Genomic DNA, 19,649 nt, shown 5'->3' with positions numbered 1-19,649 from the left:
TATGGTTCAGCTCTTTTGCCATATCTTCCCTAAACTTTTTGAATTGACTTATTATTAGTTGTTTCAATTCCTGCATCACAGTTGAAGTGCAAATTTGTTCCCCTGACCGGGCCATAACCTCATTTTTCTTGGTGTAGGTTATAGTTTTCTGTTGTCTAAGCACGGTTTCCTTGGTTACCCCAATCAGGCCTCCCCAGACCAGAATGGGCTCAGGTCCCAGAAGGAAGAAATATTCAGTATCCAGTTTCCCTGAGGGTGTGTCTTAGAAAATTGCTCCACCCTGTGATGCCTCAGGTCACTGTGCTTTTCTGCCCAGCAGGTGGTGCCTGTTAGCCTGTAATTCTTGACTGGTGTAAGGAGGTGTGGCTCTTTTTCCGTAAGTTCTGAATGAAAGGCAGGTAGTAGAGCTGGGCCCCACCCCTTTCCTCTTAGAGAAGACAGACCCTCTAGGGGGAGGCCATTAGCATTTCAATGGTCTCTCTCTGCCTGTGCTATACCCTTGTCTAGGTCACAGAACTGGGAACTGAAAATGGCTGAGGATTTCTACACTGGGTTGAAAAAGGAATAGAAAGTTTCCTTCAGAGCTAGTCCGAGGCGACTCTCCGGCTCTCCAAGGTCAGCTGTCACCCAAAGCCTCTGTCTGCTTGTTGGGGATTCGTACCTCGTAGTGAGCAGTTCACACTCGCTAATTAAAACCCCAGCTGGAGCTCAGCTGAGCTATATTAGCTTGCAGGGAGAGAGCTTCTCTCTGGCACCATGAGGTTTTGCAGCTCAGGCTGTGGGGGGGAGGGGTCTCCCGATTTGGATCCGCAGTTTTTACTTATAGATTTTATTCTGTGATCTCGGGCATTCCTCCCAATTTAGGTTGGTGTATGATGAGTGGACGGTCACGTTTGTCCCCCTGCAGTTATTTCAGATTATTTACTAGTTGTTTCTGTTTTTTTTTCAGTTGTTCCAGGGGGACTACTTAGCTTCCACTCCTCTCTATGCCACCATCTTAGGGTTCCAATCTGCTCTTGAAACCCTCCTGGGCATTTTTCATTTCAGTTATTGGGGTCATCAACTCCAGTAGTTCTGTTTGGTTCCTTTTAAAAATTTCTGTCTTTTTACTAAATTTCTCATATTGCCATTCAGTGTTTTCCTGATATCCTTTAATTATTTCTCTCTACTTTCCTTCTTCTCCTTGAGCCATTTTAAGATCATTTTTTAAAAGGCTTTGTTCATATATCCACATTCTTGTCTTCTTTGGTGTTTTCTGTATTTTTATCCTCTTCCTTTGGATGGACCATCATTTTCTTTTCTTTGTCTTGTACTCTTATTGCACACTGTAAATTTTAATATTTTGAAATGTTAACTCTGGATTTACTCCCTGGGATGTCTTTTTCTTGGTTCTGTAACCAGTTGGTGATAAGCAGAGATATTCTTGAGCTTCAGCCCTCCTATTAGGAACGTCTGCCCAAGGTGAATTCAGTGTGCAGGGTTTTCCCTGGCTTTCTGGGCCTCTGTCTTGTCCTGGGCTTTTGCTTGTTGGTTGTTTTGGAGTCCCCCTTTTTACAGAGGTTGAGTTGTCCCCTTTGCTTCCTAGGAGACAGACCTTCCTGTCTGTATCTGATGCCAGCAGGCCTTTATCCCAGATTTTCTGCCTGTATAATTTTTTTTTACATTCCTTTTGTAACCTCATGCTGATTTTGCCTAGATGGCAAATTCTGGGAGGAGGTTCACTCTGGAGAGGACCTTCCCAAGTTGGTCTTTGCCAGCCAACACAGGGCCAGGACCTACAAAGGGGGCGCAGACTGGCTCCAAAGTGTCCTTGGGAGGGGATAAGGAAGGGTGCTGAAATCTTCTTTGACAGCTCCCCAAAGCTGAACTTTCCTGGACTGCCCAGCAAAGGCAGTGCTTCAGCTAAATGTCCCCAGCAGCCCCAAAGAAGCTCTGTGTCTTTAAGTCTCCACTGCCTCCGCCCCTGTCCAGGAAGGGTTGAAACAGTGGCTGCCACACCTTTTGTCTGGGGTGGGTTGAAACAATAGCTGCCCTCAGAGCCCGGACCCAGTGATGTGAATCCTAATCAAAAGCCATGATCAGTGATTGGTTGTGCACACCCCTGTTCTTGGGGAAGTGGATTTTCATGTCCCTTTCTGTCACCAGCAGCTAGCCAGGGACTGGACCCACTGTGGCCTGATGTGAAGGTGGGGAATGGGTGCCTATAGATGCCGTGTGGAGAAGCAATTTACAGTTCTTTACTGTAATTTATCAGTCTCTTCCTCTCATTCTTCCCTGGATGCTGTACAGTGTTTTGGACTCTAGGATTTAAAAATAGTTGTTTCAGACAGTTCTTGTCTAATTGTTGTTTTGGTGGAATGACTGAGCCTTGGAGCTGCCTACTCTGCCATCTTCCCTGAAGTCTGTCCGAAGCCTCTTTTTTTTCTAACTTTTCAAATAAAAACTATACTATCACTTGAAAATCTAACTGTATTATAGGTAATTTCTCCGTCTCTGAGTTTATCTCAATAGATGGCATCCTTAGCATTTCCCCTCCCAGTTTCTAACACCATTTTGAATAATCAGAAAGGTAAATATAAAAATTAAAGGCTAAATAAAACAACTAAATAAAATGAACAGAAAAATAACACCGAGTCCACTCACCTCCCCATGCAGTGGCTCCTCCAGCAGGTGGCGCTGGTGCTGGTGCGGCGGCTGCTGCCCCTCCAGAGAAGTCTGGCTGGAGGTCAAGGAGATCACTAGACGGTTTAGAAGTGCTGCAAGGAGAGTGTAACTTTGAAATCAGGTCTTAAACTGTTATTCTGTGAAGATGGTATCAAATAAAGACGTGAAAAAGCTGGAAGGATTTTTAGGTATTTTAAATCTAAAAATGTAAGAATAATATTTTGGAGAATATGACAGGAAGTAAATATATGTTCTTCTGTACCAAAGGCTGGCATTTTGTTTTGTAAAGGACCAAACAGTAAACATTTTAGGATTGGTGGGCCAGTCGTTATCACTACTCGACTCTGCCACTGGAGCACAAAATCAGACATAGATAATGCATAAATGAATGAATGTACTTTGTTCCAATAAAATTTTATTTACAAAAGCAGACAGTGAGCTGGCCCCTGGACCACAGTTTGCCGAACCCCTGCTCTATAGACAATAAGAGAGTTAAATTGTACTTAAAATAATTGGTCACTGAACAAAAGATATAGCAGAAATTAAAAGGGAGAATCTAAATACTTCAAAGTAAGAGGATATTTTATTAAATATGCTATATCCATTGGGTAGCACTTAAAATACTGGTTATGAAGAAAATACACCCTAAATATTAAAAGGTATTAGGGTAAGAGGATTATGGGTAATTTTCCCTTCTTCTATTAAAATTTCTTTCATATAAAATAAAATTCATGTGTTGAGATGAATCTATTTATAAACCAGAGAATACTTAAGCAAATCATTACTCACATCTCTTCTTCTAAATTAGATTACAAGATATCAAATTTTTTTTTCAAAGAGAGAAAAAGTTTATTGCTACATGTGAAGCAGGTGATCAGATGGTCTATGGGCCCAAAAATCTGTCTCTCAGAGTCCAAGGAGTTTAGCATTTTTATGGATTCAAACAAGGGGAGATGGAATTATTACCATTAGAGTAGTAAGTATTCAATATATTAAACTTGCCTGCAAGGGACCTCACCTAAAAATAATTCTGCATTTAAAAATTTTTACTCAGTTGAGGCTGTGTCTTTCTAAGTTCCTCCATCTGCGGAATGTCTAAGGAGGGGCCTCAAGTCTTGTTATTCAAAGTGCGGTCCCCAAACCAGCAGCATCCTAGAACCTTGTTAGAAATGCAACAGCTCAGGCCTACCCATAGCTAATAAATCAGAATCTTCATTTTAACAAGATTCCCAGGTAATTCATGTATTCTTTCAAGTTTGAAAAGCACTGGCCTAAAGTTTACCAGGGCAGGTCTAAGCTGTCAGAGTCCCAGGTTCTCCACCTCATCTTTATCTCTTTTACATATTGGGTTTACAAATAATACTCTTTTGAAGAATGGGTTCTGCTGCTTTTTGGGAATATTTAAAAATCTCTGAAAGCATTGCCTAGTTGATGATGTCCACTTCGTAAATATAATTGGTACCAGAATAGGAAAACATATTTATTATTAAGCCCTGAATCAAACCTTTTATTAGAAGCAATTTATCTTAGGGTAGTAACAGAGAAGACTTGGTTTTACCAAGCTGGCTATTATAAAAAGTAGAACTAAGCAAGTAGAGAGTAAAGCACATGTGGGTACAATATTTAGATTCAGTGCTTAGTTCAAAATTCAGTCTCCAAATATAGGACATTCATAATCAGAATCACAGATGCTACAGAACGAGACTAGAATCCTCTCAAGACAAAAGAACCAGAGCAGACCCAAAATTATTATTTGAGGAAGGGGTCCTATGAGTTGGAATTTTCATTTTAGGCAGCTCTGAGCTTTCAAAAAAATTATCTTCATTTGCGTCTTTCTCATCCCTGCTCTGACCTGTGGGTGCCATAAAAACTGGTTAGGAATACTCTGGAGGTCTCTTCCTACCACCAGAGTTTTAATTCCTCATGCACCAGCTGACCTACAACTGCAGTGTTTTTGTTTTTCCGTTTGCAGAGTACTTCAAGACACCTTATAAGTTTCTCACAAGAAGAAATTAATTTTAGAAATCATTTCCCACAGCAGCCAAATTCAGGAGAACCTGAAGTAAGTATATATATGCATATTTCAATCTTCCATTTCTTTTTGCAAATGTGCAAGGAACAGTGTTTTCTACAACTTAGGTCTTTCCAAATGCTTTGACAGCTACAGGCCTAACTAATGCTATAAGGTGTAAGAGAACTATGTACCAAAAATAACCCAGATATTTCATTTTGTGAAATCATTTCGGTACAGCACAAAAGAATAAAACAGAAACCTAATCAAAATATTAATAAACAGTTCAGTGCATACCCATTAACTGACCTGACTGGAACAGCTGCAGATGCAGTTGCAAATAAATCAACGGGTGGGGATGTGTCAATAGTTTTAGCTGGTGTAGAATTTGGAGATGTAACAGTTGTGGCTGGAGAAGACTGAAAGTGAAGATGTACAACACACTGTAGTCAAATTTGAATCTACAGGATACAGACCAATAGGGCTTCTGCTTTACCCATACATGACATTCCCAGCAATTGTTTGGTAACTCCTTGTGCGGAAAAAAAAACTCAAGAAAATTTGGGATTGAGAATTTTAATAAATAATATTAATTTAAATAATAATTAAGAGTGGATAAAACATGCATCAAATTTAAAAAGTTAAAGGTAGTTTATATAGAATTTAGCACAAATAGAGGTCTAAGTAGACACTTCTATTCACGTATTAAAATCAAAGCTAAATGTATTCCATGAGTAGGAAAGATCTTACCACCTGCCAAAAACTTTTATAATTATCAGTTTGTAGTAATTGCTATAAAACCCAGGCCATTATTTTTCCTTGTCATCCTAAACAGGCTTCATGTGAAGTTGTCTCAGATACCTTCAAAATCTAGAAATCTTAACTTCTAAAATAGTTCACAGATGGCAAAGAACAATTCACAAACATGATTCAAGTCAGAAAGCTTGAAGATTCTCAAATAGATAAAACTAAAGAAGTGAAATAAATCTATACATTTATTTTTCTGGACTGGTTTATTTTCAAGAAGAGAAGTTAATAATCAATGTTTAAAAATTAAACATTTTGCTTAGTAACTGTCCCAATTCTATTTTCATTTATCTGGTATCCTTAATTCTCCACGTAGTCACAACAGAAATATTAATGGGATATCTCAAAAGAGTCTATTGATCCATAGTTGTTTAACTGGAAATGAGCTATAAGGAAGTAAAATACCTAAACACTAAGACTTGACCAAGGGCTGTCAAATAACTGGGCATCTGATTTCAAATAGATCAAACTCAGAGAAAGTTGTTCAAAGAATAATATAAGTAAAAGGACTGAGAAGATAAGAAATTTATAGGAATTCTCAGACTTTAGTAATATTTGTCTAATGTATATTTGTCCAAGTATATAACGAATCAAGAAGTTAAATTCAGTAGATACAGAAATATCCAGGTACTGCGCACTTCAAGGAAGAAAAACACAAGTGGTATGGACATTGTTGCTCAGAAAACATCAACTGAAGCCTGTCCCTTTACCAAAAATTCAAAATTTTCAAGTAGAAAACAGAAGATTATCCAGGGAATTGAATTGGCTAATTAAAGTTAATTTGCATTGTAGACCCTGACAACTCCTCCAGAAAATAGTTGAATCTTTTGTTTTTTATTAATCACACATGTAAATAAGCTTAGAAAGAGATGTTTATGAGAAAACATTGAGAATTTAATGGCATCAATAAATGCCATCCACAAAAAAGCAGACAAGAAAGCCTACAAAAGCTCATTAAAAACTGCTATGTGACATCAAGCTCTGAGGAAATAGAGCTAGGAAAACAGTACCAAAATAATACTACTATTTCAAAAAGAAAAAGTCAAAAAACTTTGATTGGGCCAAAATGTAGAAAGAGACCATCCCAAAGAATGTCATGATTTTACCACTCTCTACTCAGCAGTCATATGTTGGAATTTTTCACATAGACATAACGGTTTTTAAACCTAGTTTTCTATCAGAATCACTGGGAGAACTTTTTGTATCTTTTTTTGCTTGATTTGCTTGGGCTCCCCTGAGGGGATCTCATGCCACCAGCCAGGCACTGGCATAGTATAAGGTGTCGGGTACCACCAGTGCAGTCAGTAATGATATCCTTGAATGACTGTAATGACCAACGGTTAAATAATGGAAATCTGTCAAAGAAGAAAGAGCACATTTATTACAGTCTTGCCTGAATTAATACACTGACAAACGTAAACTACAAATCTACAGGAGTAAATACTCTTATCACTGGTAACACTAATCGTGTCCTTCAGCATGCTAAAAAAGAGATAGGAAGGTGAAGGAGTTAATATTATTACAGTAGATTGTATAAAAGTTATGCTTGTGGAAAGGCACCCAACTGCAACTTATTTCTGTACCAAAAGAACACACATAATATCACCTGCCTCATCTATCTCAAAATGCTGTGATTCAGTTTGTGAAAATGTGTAAAACATTACACTGATATATTTGTTTTCAGTTGTAATATAAATAAACGGAAATTTCACCAACTTTAAAAAATTTAGTCCAATAGAGGTCTAAGTAGACACTGCCATATTACATTGGACTGAGAAACTAACACAAAGGAGAATGCATAAAAACTTACCTTACTTAATGGGGAGGGAGCACCAGATCTAAAAGGCAACATAAAAAAATTAACACTGAATATACATGAATACATTTCTGGAAGTATTTAAGTTTAATAATATTATTTGGGTAAGCATTAACTTGCTAACACATTTTTTTTTGGTAATAGATAAAGTATTTGAAAAGTTTGTATTTTATCTTTTACTGAATTATGATATCCTCTTCCATTTTTTTCCATCTACTCTATTTTTAGCAGTAGAAATTCTTAATTTCAAAACTATTTTCTGTATCTCTAGCAATTCAACTGCCCTTTGAGTCAATCATCATTGCCTATGTCCATCAAAAACACTGTCCAGGTCAAAATTTTCAAAATTTTGCCAAGACTTGGGAAACAATCATAATTTATCAAAATAAAAAAAGCACTAGTTTATTATTTTTAAAAGTTAGGAAACACATTAAGGTTAAAGTACATTGTGATTAATTTCATTATAATTGTGATGCATGATGCATAAAAGGAGGAGTGCTAGAATTAAAAAAAAAAAAAAAAAAATCCCTCTGAGCCTTGTGCCTGAAATATGTCCCAAATTCCATGTTCACATTCTTGAAGTTTGTCTGGTTTCTTTCGTGGCTATGATGAAAAATCTCTAGGGAAAAAATCCCATTATCCTGTTATTACTAGTGAAAGCTTGAAAAAGAACAGTAACCTCAATGACTGCTTCTAAGGGAGTGAGGGAAAATGAGGAAGAAGTACATTTTTTTTTCTAGTTAGATTACTGGTAGCACTGATTATCATACACCATTTCTAGCAAAGTGTTCCAGAAACAATCATCTGAACAACTCCCATTTTATTAACCTAAATTGGTAGAAAATGAATTAATAAAACAAAACAAAATAAAGACAAAAATACATTTTAGTAAGAAGCCTATTTTCAGGGTCTCTTGGATGGCTTACTACCCATCTATACAGAAAATATCACATGTAGCAGCAGGTAAACAAAATTAGCAGAGATTTTGTAATTAGAATTTTGTACAATATTATGAATTTTTTGTTTTATTGGCCATAGCAAAGGAAATTTAGTAGTCTCACATACCAGATTAATGCTTTTTAGATCAAATTAGTTTGCAATTATTTGCTGCCATTTCTAGTTAAAATTTAGTTTGTATTAAAAATGAATATAACATAAAGCAATGGCACAGACATTTCTGCTATATAATGAAGATAGAAGCATAAGGGTAACAATTTGGTTAAATGTAGTTAGGCTACACATTGTCTTAGGAGTGACATACTACAGATGCAAATGTCTATACATTTATCTATATTGCTTATTTCAAAGAGTCTACTGAACTAAATGGATTCACAGTGTTCTCTGTACAGGAGCCAAAAAGCTAATAAAGCACAAGGTTGAAAATTATCTAATGAGTTTTGGGGTAGTAATCTTTCGACTCCCACCGTTTTTTTTTTGTTTTTTTTTTTCTTTTTCCTTTATAAATATGAAAAGGAAGGGAATTATAGTCTAAATAACAATCCAAGGAAAATAATATTCTGAACTCTGCAAAGAAAACATAAAAGCCATTTGACATGGTGACTTTCTAAGAATGAACTGAAATTAATTTGTTAATCTCTCAAGCAACTTTCATAAGCTGATTCTTAGTGGTACTGACACAATGAGAAATACTAATACAGAAAAGAGAATTTAGGATGCAAGAACTTTTAAAATATATTTTCAATCTAATATATATAAATTTATAAGATATTCTATAACCCTATACCAAGAGTAAAAATATAGTAATAATGATACAATTGCTCTACCTTTAATTAAAAAAGTCCTACTCAAAGCTAAGGATAAAAATCATATTTGGCACAAGAGTCAGTTTGCCATGCTCCTACAACTCTATTAGTAAATGACACTTGTAGTTGCCCCATGGATTAAGCAAACAAATGAAAATCTCCTAATGACTCTGTCTAGCTATCATTCCACTTACCACATTGTATCACAATTGTCTATTTAATTATCTGTCTTCTCAACCAGATGCTAAATTCTCTGGAGAGAGTGAACACATTCAATTGTTTTATATCCCCAGCACTTTATATAGCACCTTGCATTTTGTAGGCATGTAAATATATTTCTGCATTATTAGAATTTTTTTGTTTTGTTTTTAAATGCAGTTTCACTGAGATATATTCACACACCATACAAACCATCTGAAGAATACAATTGCTGCATTTGAATTTTAAAGTGAGAATACATTCAGGTGCTCTTTGTATAATCAATAAATCAATCAAAATTCTTAAAAATTATTTTGTATGAAACAAAACTGTCAAGATGTGTGCCCTCCATTCCCACAGACTGTATCTGGCCTTCACCATAAATTCATCAAAAATGTAAGAACCAGGGGTACTCCCATGGAGCCATGAAAAGCAACATTAACCACTGATTAAAATTTGAGGGCTCTGAGGCTCAGAGAAGTCAATAACCAGCCAAAGTCACATCATTCCACAGTGGTGGATTCAAGACTCTGATCCAGTCTGTCTAGATGCTCAGAGACTTGCTCTTTCCATATTCCAGTTTGCCCAGCCAAAACCACAGATAAGCCCAGTGAATTTGTTCCTCTGTAACATAACACGTATATTATTCCTTTTTATGTGCTCCTCAGCTGATTTTCCATCTATTACAGAAAAAAGTGCTCTAGTCCTTCCATGTATAATACAATGACATTTATTAAACACCAATACTTATTTTAATCATTTCACATAGAGAAATCTAGTACACAGTGACTCTCATTGGGAAAAATAAGGCACCAAGACAATTTTGGAAGTGAATGAATTACCAATATGGTAATATACCCTGAATTCTGTAAAATGCTACAAAAAATTCATGAGTGTTTATTATGAACATAGCAAATGCCAAGGTTTCCTTCTAAGATGTTAACATTAAGCTGTTAAAAAGAAAAAATTTTATTACTTCTTTTTCTATTCTCAATAATGATAATCCCTATATAGTTTTGGATATAAATGCTAGTCTGAAAAAAAAATAGATATGAAAACTTATCTACGTCCTCCAAATAATTTTAATATAAATTCTTTTAATTACAAAAGACTTTTCTTGGGTTTCTTGCAACCTCACTCCCCACACACACTTAATATAAAATAAAATCTACATTATATAGAAACTCATAAGTAGAACAAAATTAATTTCTCTCTTCTGTTCTACAAAACCATAGAAACAAAGGTATACCACACTATTTCATAAAATTTCAAAAACTGAGTATCAGTGGACACAAAGCATTAAATATAAAGGGCATACATATTTTTCACAGTAGGTATTTGAAAAATGTTTCATTTATGGACTTACTGACTTTGAAGTTATATTGCTAGTGGAAGACAAAAGAAAGATTTAGTAATTAGTTTTCTTTACAAAATTGTCTTTTGTCTCCTTTGCCACATGCCATGTGAAAATCTTTTGCTTACTAAATAAATGAAAAATCTTTGATTTTTAAAATCTGAGGCATATCTGTACTCCTAAGGGAAACTTAATCTTGAGCCAAGAAGACCAAAAGAAAACAAAACGATTAATGCCAGTCACCTTGGGAGACAAAAAAAAAAAAAAAAAAGCATAATAAAAAACACAGATGTGTAAAATTGACAGAAATCAGTTTTAAATGTTCTAAATACCAAACGTGGATGCTTAAGAGTGTTTTTGCATTTTTTGTAAAAACCAAATGCAAAAAAGTCACTCAATACAGTACTCACCCTTCACTTAAGTTCCCAGGTAAGCACAAACATATAAAGAAGAAAATAGTTAACTGCTATAGCTCATTTATTTTTAAAATAGGGAATAAACAAAAGACAAGTTCTAATGTGGACTCAGCCAATTCAGAAAATAAATCTGACAAGCATAATATGATTTTAAGGGAGAGAGAAAAACTTATGCTAAGTAAAAGGTAACTGAGAAGAGGACACTATTGAGTTTTAATTTCATCACAAAATGAAAATGCAAATAAAAGTCCATAGCCAATTTTTCCCCAAAATAGTTTGCATTGGCCACAAGGGGGCAAATTTAGATTTGAAGTTAGGGATAATGAAACCCACTATGGCTAGGGGAGGAGGTTTCTCCAGGAACTGCAGCACTGGCAGATTTAATGAAGGGTGTGGGGGACACTGGGGGTAAAAAGGGCAGAGGAGTCCACTTTCTGTGTGCATCCAGCACCTCAAAAGCAAGAGACGCTAACTCTAGGGTATATGAATATTTCCTTAGATAGCCCCTCTGCCACAGGGCAGAGACATTTCTCAGGTTTCATGTACTCTTTTGCTTAAATTCTAGGCAACTCATTTGGCCTCCCAGATACCCTCACACAAGGTGGCCAGTAGACACACCTATTCCAATAAATGGAAGTGGGAATCTTCTATCGAGACTTAAAGTGCCCTCGTGTCTTTTTAGTTGACATCAAGCTACCTACAAAAGTCTGATCATTTATGGCACAGTGAAATGGCGTTCAGACCATGCACTGTCGCAGAAGGGTCTTGAGAGAGCCCCTAGGAGGGCCTACCACCCACCAGTCCAAACAACTTGGCTAGAATTGTCAGAGAGGCTCCTACACAGCTATTGAAAATTTAAACCATGCAATGTCTACACTAACTTAGAAAACATGACAGAAACAACACATAAGTAATGAAATAACCATCAAGACACATGCCTGGATTCTGGGGGAACATCCAGAGAGAAAAACATCAGAAAGGAGTTACATATTGAGCGCTGAATCATAGGTAAAATCCAAATCAGCCTACAGTCCTGCAATGATAAACTTAGAGGCTGTCTCTGCTAACTCCCGTTGTCAATTAACGGAATAAACATAAAGCTGGTATCACCCACAAAAATTTCAAGTGGACTTGCTAAAGAGAGTTACATTAGTGGTTAGATGGAGATAATGAAGTATCAAATGGCCTTTCGCCTTCAGAAACACAAAATCTATTTAGTGAGATAAACCACATTATGTGGGAGGGGGATAGCCACAACACAGGGCAGCCAAACACATGAAGGAAGGGCGGCTTCAGGAAAAAGGTAGAATTGGAGAGTGTCCTCCCAGGATGGGTAAGATTCACCTAGGCAGAGACAAGGCAGGTAGGCATCCAAGACTGGCAGAAGTACAATTTGAGCAAGGCACGAAGATACGTTAATAGACAAGTTTGACGTCAGCTGGAGAGAAGTAAGAAAAAATGGAGCCTGGGCATTTTTGCATGCTATGAGTAAAAACAGTAAAAAATGTAAGTGCCCAAACACAGAGGTATGAAAATCAGTCAAACTGCACTTATCCCTGCTTGATTGCTACTATACCTATAAAAATATGTATGAGTGATTTGTCAGCAGCATACTATGCCCAAGGATTTGAGTGGGAAGAGACTGGAGTGCAGAAAACTATACATGAGGGCTTTGCTTTCTTTACCGTGGGGTTGTTAGCATAAGAAACTGTGAGACTGCTTGTGAAATTATACTTGTATTCAAGCATCCCCGATGATAACAGCTTCAATTTTTAAACATGGGCAACTCTTTTTCCATGTATTGTGAATCCGTTCCAAGGGCAGATGTATAAATCCACAGGTTCAGTCACTATTGCACGATCTACTAATTTGCTGTATTTGTCCACAGATAAGTTGCCTACACATGAAGTTAACCCTGCCATAAGTTACTGAGAAGATCAGGGGTTCTGAGGGAATCCAGAAGAGTTACAATAAGGCATATTCCCAAACTGTCGTGGTATAACTCATACCATGATAAATTTAGTTTTTATAAAGAACAACTCTAGTATTTTTCATTTTATTTAAAATATACAACTAATGCATACTTGTTTCCGGGTTTCTTTCCTTCTAATGTATTTAGATGCTGTTCAAGGGTCTCCATAAGACTGCTGGGAGCCTACAATAAGAAAGTAAAAATAAATGTCTGCATTGTTTTCTTTCAAAGTAAATACACTGGAATATCACTGTAACTTTCTATGGTGTGGGCTCCTGGGTGGACTCCAATACATATGTGAGACAATTGAATTCCAGGTTCTTTTGGTATTTAAATATCTAAATTCCACGGAATCCCAGACAAACTCATCTTACATATACTTAACTTCACTGCACAACAAATAGCATTACAGTGTTGTTTCAGTGTAGAAATTACATTGGACTTTTTAGTAAGATATTATTTATATGCAGTAAACTCAGTTGAGATCACATTGAAATAGGAATAGGTATTTGCATTCAAGTGAAAAATATAAGTGCCCAAACACAAACTTATAGAAGTTTGAAAATATTGTAAAATCTCACTTATCCACAGTGATTGAAATGATAGGAAAAACTGCTACCACATAAAAAAAGAAGGTAAGTCAGAGTTGTTCGGGGGGGGGATAATTTTAATGGTCAATAACAATTTAGATTTTATTATTGAGCTATTTAATTTATACAAAGAACAAAGTAACTTTAGCCAATACAATAACGTTAGGACAGAATACTGTGCACTGGCTGATTTAATATATTTTAACTCTTATTAAAAAGTACCTGAATGTTTGTTTTTATAAATAACATTTTAGGCAATATAAGGTAATGATATTTTACTGTACCTTGGAAGGAGAAATAATAGGTTTATACAAATTTTCCACCCTATCTATTCCTCAAGTATTAGAAATTTAATTTTACATTTCTCAAATAATTTCAACACAAACTAAACCTTAAAAGCAGCATCAGTATTCAAAGAATAGCGTTTCATGAAGGAAATATTCAATTACACTGACAGATACATTTAATTCAGACAATTGTTATTTCAATTAATGTGAGATTAATTTTGAAGGATTTTAAACTATGCTAACTGAGAAAACAGTTTATAGAATTCAAGGAAACATAATTGTACATTTTACATTTTAACTTCAGTTTCAAATTAAAATAAAATTCTTAGAATTTTTAATTTTGAAAGATCAGAATATTTAACAACCATTTCATTTCACTAATAGACTCAAACTCATTAAACAATTAGGTGATTAGTATATATGTAAATTTGTGGTTATTATAAATGTAAATTACTAAGTGAACTAAAACATGTACATTTATATGTGTAAATTACTAAATGAACCAAAATATTAACTTGATCAAATGGTGAATTTAGGGTGGAAAGGGATGGCCCCATGAGCATTACTTTTAAAGTTTTGGGCTCTAGAGTAAAAAGACAATGGTAATCAGGGGATTCAATAAATCTAGAAAATTATAAAACTTGTAAAATATAACTCAGGTGAACATGGACTACAAATTCCAGTAAATTAAAACTAGGGGTATACCTCCAAGTTTTAAAAAATGAATTTTTGATAGAGACAAAGCAAATTTTGCTCTATAGAACAGATAAACTTTAAGGAAATGTTCGTTGAATAAACAGAACGTACTTTGTAACGTTAACAGGAAGAAAATATAAATGGCTTCACATTTTTTACATGAATTCACATCTGACAGCTTCAAAACTGTCATAATGGAAATTAAGAGACCCAGAAATATAACTTTAAACTTTTCTTATTTCCATTTTTTTTCACTGGGATCTCCGTAAAGGAAAAAATTCCAAGACATGGCACCTCTCTCCAATCAGAACACTGAGGTCCTCTGCATATTAAATGTATTTAAAGGAAATGTGATTCTTTGTTAAGCCTAGATTTCAAACACTGTATAAGAAAAACACATGTTATTTATAATCATAAAATACAGAAACACAAAGGTGGGGTTACAAATAAAAGAGGCAGCATTTTCTTCTATAAAATTTCTTAGTTATCTAAAGAAATAAAGAAAAAACCAGGAAGATAGTTTTCAATTTCACTCTTTTTGTAAAGTTTCTTAGTAACTTAAGGGTGAAAATTGAAAAAAAAAAAGTGGTAGCCACAAAAATCACAATAGTAGAAAGAAAAATCTGGGAGCTAACTGTTTTTGTCTTGAGAGTTATTTAGCAATACACTGCAATAAAATTATTTAAGTTTGGAACATTTTATCCCAGAAGTTTAAAAGTGCATCATTTATATTTTTTATAAGGAGCTATGAAGTCTAATGGAAATAAATTCCTCAAAAAAAAGTTTTTTGGGGGCAAAAAAAGTACTTTAAAAGTATTGCCCAGGAGTACAGGAAGGTCTGCCTCATTCTCAACTGCATCTACTGCACCAAGCACATTCTTGGCATGTAGTAAACAATAAATAAATTTCCAAGGAACAAAATTTTGAGAATGCCTCTGCTCTTGTAAAAGGAATTTAAGATAACAAAATATAATTAGCTATATCTTTTTGATCATTTTAAAAAGTGCCGAAGTCGGTAGACCAATCAGATGGAAGCACCAACCCCAAGAACAAGAGTCAGCCTGTGAAAGCTAGTAGACAACAGCAATATATCAAGGTTTTCACAGTCTTTAAAAAGCTTTAAAAGGAGAGTTTTCTTTCCTAGTAGTTTTCAGATCAACCAGAATTCCTGACATCAAAACCTAAGATAATTTTCATAAACGGAGTTATTTTAAATTTGGAGCACACACACGCACCAAACAGGAAGTCAAATATTTTGAAAATCCTTTTATTAGATCAAATTCATAGCTGATTATGAGCCCAAAAGCAAAAGCAGGTATCCATCTGAACTTCAGATGCTTTAAATTCTAAATCATCATATAACCAAGTAGAAAAAAAGGCAACCAAGAGATCATTCAAATGTTTGATCATGAAATTTAAGAAATCATGAGTGCTGAGGGAATCTTAAGTGCTGAAGAGAAATATTTCAGTTCTGATATATTCATCTCTCATCCAAAACATTACTTTTGAAAGTCTTTTTAAAATTTCACTGATATTCACAAATCATTTAAATGCAGTTATGATGATATTATATGTACAATTTAAAAATGGCTACCGATGACCACTTTGGTGTTTATTATGTATTCTCTAACCTAAAAGATATACATTAAAGTCATTTACTGTTCCATCTTGCTGCAAGAATTCTAATCCTTTTCAGTTCTAAGAATGCTATTCCTGCTGCTGGTCAATAGAAAGCCCATTCTGAGCTCCATCTCTTCCAACAGGTAATTTTATTTATCGCCATGGCTGAATTCAGTGGCCATGGTGGCCACACAGAAGCCTGGCAGAGAGCAGAACCTAATATCAGAGGAGTTAAGCTGAGTCTACCCAACTGGGTAGTTCTGACCCATCTCCACAGTAATCCTGGTCTAACACCATCTAAAGGACTAACCCCAGAACAGCTCCTATTCTAGCTCAGACTTGACTGCGCTGTCATAAAGGGCCTAAATCCTTGGTTAGAGGCCTTCATCGGACTTGTGGAAGAGGCTCTAAGTTAGGGGTAGGAAGGCTATTTAGCCCGATGCTGATCACAATCTCAAAAGAAGCCACAATTAGGTGGATTTAAATATACATTGGAGCACTTAACTAAAGAAATTTTTATGAAGAGATAATTTAAAAGTAAATGTTACTATTGCAGTTTATGTGGCTCTTAGGGTAGTAACAAAAGCACAGAATGGAGTGCTACCAATTCTAGTGAATCTCTACCATAGAATAGCTTTCTACTAAACCCAGAGTAAGATTTTATCTTCTTTGGGGTGGGCTCTCTGTTACCCAAACTAAGGAAACATACACCTTACATCATTAAATAAAATATTACATCTCCAAGATTTATGAGAAAAGGAGATTATACAAATTACTATTAAAAAGTACCCAAGGATCTGAATCTTCTTTAGATGATATACTACAATTTTCTATTTTTAAAATATAAAGGTATTTTAAATATTCTTTTAAACCTTTGTTTGTCTCCATTCAGACTCTACCCAAACTAACAGAGACAAATGAGGACCTATTATCTTCTTAACTGAGAACCTTCCCTTAGCAAGATATCTAGTTTTTCTGTTTTTCCTCAGTGATGGCTGTCTTTAGAGTTAAAGTAAAGATGTTTTACCATTTCTAAAAGCTAGTTATTGAGTTAACAGCCTTTTAAAGGTTAATATGTATTATTTTTCTGGATTATTTTACAAAAATGCAATGTAAATTTTTATTATAATTAAGTTGTTTCAATTAAAAATACACTGATTTTCTTGCTTTTTATTAGTGTTACAAAGTTCACAAATCTAGATCTAATAAAGAGATGTTTAATGGTACTTTAGGCACTTTTAGTTTTTAGCCATACCAGAATGTTACCACCTTATTCAGCTATGTACCTGGTCAGAAAACACTATCTCCTCATAGTAGCAAAAATATTTTATGCTAATAATCTGTTAGGAGTGATCTCCCAACTTTTAAACTAAAAAGTACAATGCTATCATATTCTAAAGTGCTCTGTGAATTTTATTTATGAAGAGTTTTTAGTATTTAATTGGCATTTTAATAATACAAATACTGAAAATCATTTCTTTGGGTTTTTCTAATTTCTAATAAAAATTTAATGATCAACACTTTAAAGTGTTCTAAATTTAATATAGAAACATTTCAAGGTATTGTAAGGATAGGAAATGATTAAATTCATTTTAATATTATTAATAAGCATGTAATTTTCCATTACAACAGTTTTCTTTTATTACAATGCCTCTTTTTATTTATAAAGACAGAAAACTCACTTATTCATTAATGGACTATAAGATAGTGGCTCTAAGTTTTCCTCCAACATCTGATTGACTCTAGTTAAGGACACTGTTACCATAACAGAGTGACTTAGGTTGATCAGATAATAGCAGTTACCATCAGTTATGAGAATTCATACAATAATTCTGTGCATGTGAATGACTTTGATTCTACATCTTAGGAGCTACACATGGTGCCCTTTAGACAGAAAGGGATTAATAAGGAGGCTCTTATTAGATGTTTTAGTTTACTAGATGGGCCCTAGAAAATTACTCATCCACCACTCCTCTGTAAGAAAAGGTTCTTTTATATATGGAAAATCCTCTGGTTCGTAGAGGAGAGAAGAAGCAGGGTAGCAAAACTATGACGTGAAAGTGCTCCCCCACTCACGCCCCTCCTTCACACTTGGCCGTGTTGCAAATTAAGAGGACAAACAGGAAGAAAGGTTCAAACTGTTTTGATTATGACTATGAATAGTACTTTTAATAACTAGACTTCCTTTTCTTTCAAATTTAAGAATGAAAAGATGGGCTCAGTACAGAAATTCAGTTGTCTTTAAAAAAGAAACTGTTAGAAGGGCAGGAAAATTTTAGCTCCAGAAATATATTCAACAGCTAGGAAAAAGAAAAAAAGAAGACTTTCCAAAAAAGTTGGTTGCCTTTTTTGGGATTATTTATGGGAAAATATGGAGCAATAATTTCATGCATACTGAATCTTCTGCTGAGAGAATCACTTACCTGTGTGAGGTCAGGAATATCACCTTTATCAATACCAACTTGCTGTGGATTAAAAAAAAATAAGAAGTTACCCTGTGGGAAAATTTTTTTATTAATTTCTTTGCGTTTAACGGAAGATCACCCACAAAATTAGTTAAGACCACAGCTCAATCTTGGTATAAAAGAATCGCTATTATCTAGATCAATGTCATGCTAGGCATACGTTCTTTGTGCAGTTTTCCTTCAATATAATACAGCAATGGTTTCATTAGTATAATGAGATATAACAAGTATACAGAATTTTGCCAGAAACCAAGAACTTAAAAGGACTTCAAGAATAAAATTCAAAGGCTTTCTCCATGAGTAATAGATAAAAAATCTAGAAAACTGCTTAGTCCAAATTTAAATTGTTAATAATGCCCAGTAAGTCTTCTGGACAGGGAATGTTAATTTAGTTTTGAAAGTTTCTTCAGAGTGTATGAGCTGATAAATGACTATCAGTTTCTTCTCCACCTCCCTCCCACAGAGAAAACTACTGTTAGTTTCTTCTGTATCCTTCTAGAGTTTATGTATACCAAAGGAAATAAGAAATATATGAATATACATTTATCTCTCCCATTCTTGTACAAATAGTAGCATATTAGATTCACTGTTCTGGTCATTTCGTTTTTCACATAATAATATGTCTCAGACTATATCCATATTAATACACAGTTTCTTCATTTTTTTAAATAACTGCACGGAGTTTCCCTTTCCTATCACTTATTTAACCAGCCACTTAATGAATATTAATAAAGATTGAGATTGCTTCCAATCTCTTGTCATGACAAGCAATGCTGCACACACCATTTTGCATGTGTGGACACATTTGCAGGATACATCTATAGAAGTGGAATTCCTAAATCAAAGCATATATGAATTTGTAATTTTGGCAGATATTGCCAATTTATACTCAAATCATTCAGTCTTAGAAGTGTGAACCCTTGCAAGAGGCTCTGCTTGGCCCTGCACAGTTTGCACCAGAGACTTGTCCCTGGGCAGACCCCTGACATC

At 34.9% G+C, this 19,649-nt stretch overlaps 1 protein-coding gene across 11 annotated transcripts in view; it reads right to left on the bottom strand.

Annotated features, from left to right (window-relative positions):
• The window catches only part of SNAP91 (synaptosome associated protein 91), a 174,894-nt gene that overhangs the window by 66,578 nt on the left and 88,667 nt on the right, over window positions 1–19,649 (bottom strand). For 8 of the 11 annotated variants that reach the window (XM_037843777.1, XM_037843781.1, XM_037843786.1 and 5 more), the window contains exons 9-14: window positions 18,618–18,659; window positions 13,114–13,184; window positions 11,024–11,029; window positions 7,293–7,320; window positions 4,985–5,094; window positions 2,644–2,756 (exon numbers count right to left, since the gene is read on the bottom strand). In XM_037843777.1, coding sequence (XP_037699705.1) covers window positions 2,644–2,756; window positions 4,985–5,094; window positions 7,293–7,320; window positions 11,024–11,029; window positions 13,114–13,184; window positions 18,618–18,659 — 370 coding nt within the window. The remainder of the gene's footprint in view (window positions 1–2,643; window positions 2,757–4,984; window positions 5,095–7,292; window positions 7,321–11,023; window positions 11,030–13,113; window positions 13,185–18,617; window positions 18,660–19,649) is intronic. The other 3 variants (XM_037843782.1, XM_037843784.1, XM_037843788.1) reach the window with 1 other exon arrangement.

The sequence above is a fragment of the Choloepus didactylus genome, chromosome 7 (genome assembly GCF_015220235.1).
Source record: "Choloepus didactylus isolate mChoDid1 chromosome 7, mChoDid1.pri, whole genome shotgun sequence".
Taxonomy (NCBI): domain Eukaryota; kingdom Metazoa; phylum Chordata; class Mammalia; order Pilosa; family Megalonychidae; genus Choloepus; species Choloepus didactylus.
The sequence above is the reverse complement of the archived record's forward strand: the minus strand, read 5'-3'. Positions and strand labels throughout refer to the sequence as shown.